The 2,118-nt window shown below is 42.6% G+C and overlaps 1 protein-coding gene across 1 annotated transcript in view; it reads right to left on the reverse strand.

The window, feature by feature from the left end:
• SOCS5 (suppressor of cytokine signaling 5) overlaps positions 1–363 on the reverse strand; it is a 2,147-nt gene extending 1,784 nt beyond the window's left edge. Inside the window, exon 1 of the mRNA XM_010134534.1 lies at positions 2–363. Coding sequence (XP_010132836.1) covers positions 2–363 — 362 coding nt within the window. The remainder of the gene's footprint in view (position 1) is intronic.
• Between the last annotated feature and the right edge of the window lie 1,755 nt (positions 364–2,118).

Raw genomic sequence — 2,118 nt, forward strand, 5'->3', positions numbered from 1 at the left:
ACCCCATGGAGCATGCCGAGAATAAGAGTCCCTTCGAGCAAGTCTAGCTCCCGTGGTGACACACGAATCATTCTCTTTCTCAATGCTTATTTCTACGATCTGAGGAATTTCTGTGACACAGTTTTGGTTCCGTCTTGCCGAATTCTTTGAAGGACTTAAACCTAATTGCAAAGCAAAGTTTTCTCTCAGAGGGCTGCTGGGTTGCTGTTGAGGCAGATCAGTTATCTGGATAGATTTCTCTTTAGCAGAGGAGCAACTATGGGAGTTCACAACCACATTTTCATTTTGGCTTCCACCCTCGTGACCGAAGAGATTCTGGCACCTGTATTTGAAATTGTTCCACATCTTTCCCACTTTATCCATGGATTACGTTATCTAAAGTCAAGAGGAGAAGAAATATTAAAATCGAAATATAGTTTAAAAAGAGGATACATCTTCAGTTATCAGTCAAGTTACAGACACAGATGACTGTTAACTGAACACACCACATTTGAAGCAGCACCCTGGTGTTTGCGTGATGATGTGGCAGTGACACGCATCACACCATTTGGATATTTAGAAAAATCACCGGGAAGAAAAGGTTCAGGAAATACACAGTCTAAAATTCTTCATCTTAGGAAGCATTTTAAGTCATATGTAACGTATGGCTTCCCGATAAGCTTCTAACAAGCAGCAGTAAAACAAATCCTGAAAAAGAACTATTCAAGTCACTCCGAACTATAAAAGCAGTTAGTGAAACCCAGCAAGAGTGCTGCAGATGTCCAGATACACCATCTAAAAGCAAAAGCTCCGGCCACAGGTCAGATGGATTAGAAAAAATAGCACAAAAAATAGAAATACAGTGGGGGGAAGCACTCAGCACTCTTAGATGAGGCAATACACAAAAGGCAAGGAAAGGCAGTAAGGTGTCAATAGAATTTTAGACTTATAAAGTCTCTGATATACCAATAAAAGCCACACACACAAAACAGCTAAAAAACCCCCACCAAAACTGCCTGGCTTTATTACTTAAGATATAACAGAATGAAAGAGCCCAAGGAGCTTTTCTATCTTTAGCAAGAGCACTTAAAAAGAAAGCAGCTCTGCAGCAGAAACACGGTGACAGTGAATCACGAAGATACAGTAAAAAGATAAAAACATTAGCGATGTGTATTCTGCAACTACTTCTTTAGAAACCACATCTGATAATTAGAACAAGACTGCCAAAAACACCGGACTGCCCTAGGACACAGAGAAACAGGCTAATTCTGTACTAGAAAAGTCAGGCAATGCCAAGCTAAATTAGATCTCATTAAGTTCTGAGAGATGTGCTAAACTTAAAGGACTAAAACATGCCATCTTATCTAATCCAGCTCTTATGGAAACTGCTCTGCCCTTTGGAAACTTGTTATTTTGAAGCCACATTCCTCTGCTGCTGCAGTTCTTTTCTGTTCACAGCTAGAAATGAATCTGAAGCAGTGGCTGAATGCACTGGGTCTCATGAACTAACGTGGATGATGAACAAGTAAGCGATACTCTAGTGATCCAGTCTAGAATTCCCGTAAGACGGAAGCACAGCTGGAAGCCCGTGACTTTATAGCAGAATCCACTGAAACTGGGGACGAGTCAGAGGTACCGCTTACACGGGAATCACGGACGGGTGACGAAGATGAGACACCTAACTGTTACAGGAATGGAAATCAAGAGGAGCAAATGCTTTTTTCCCCATCCCCTGCTCGGATACTCCATCTACACCCAATAGCGTAAAATAAAACCTTCAGAACTCCGAGCAGATGCAGGGAGGTGAGGGGAGCAGGGAAACGGGGCCTTAACAGTCGCTGGGGATTACAGGTACAAGCTACCTAGAACACGGTGCTAATGACAACCTGAGCACCACCCAGGTAGGGATTAAGCGGGGAGACACTTGCAGAGCAATGTCCTGCACAGAAGATGCTATGGAGTTCTGTGCATGTGTAAAAGTGTGTAAGTGCATGAGCAAGAAATGCCTTCCTGATCAAAAAACAGACGTTCCTAAATTTGTTATCTAGAGGTGTTTAAAATTTTTGGGAAGGGAAAAGGAAGAGAGGGTATATAACCTCCATCCCCTTGGGAAGCCAGGCTAGAAGCAGGACACATCTG

Source organism: Buceros rhinoceros, unplaced genomic scaffold, assembly GCF_000710305.1.
Source record: "Buceros rhinoceros silvestris isolate BGI_N320 unplaced genomic scaffold, ASM71030v1 scaffold30330, whole genome shotgun sequence".
NCBI lineage: Eukaryota > Metazoa > Chordata > Aves > Bucerotiformes > Bucerotidae > Buceros > Buceros rhinoceros.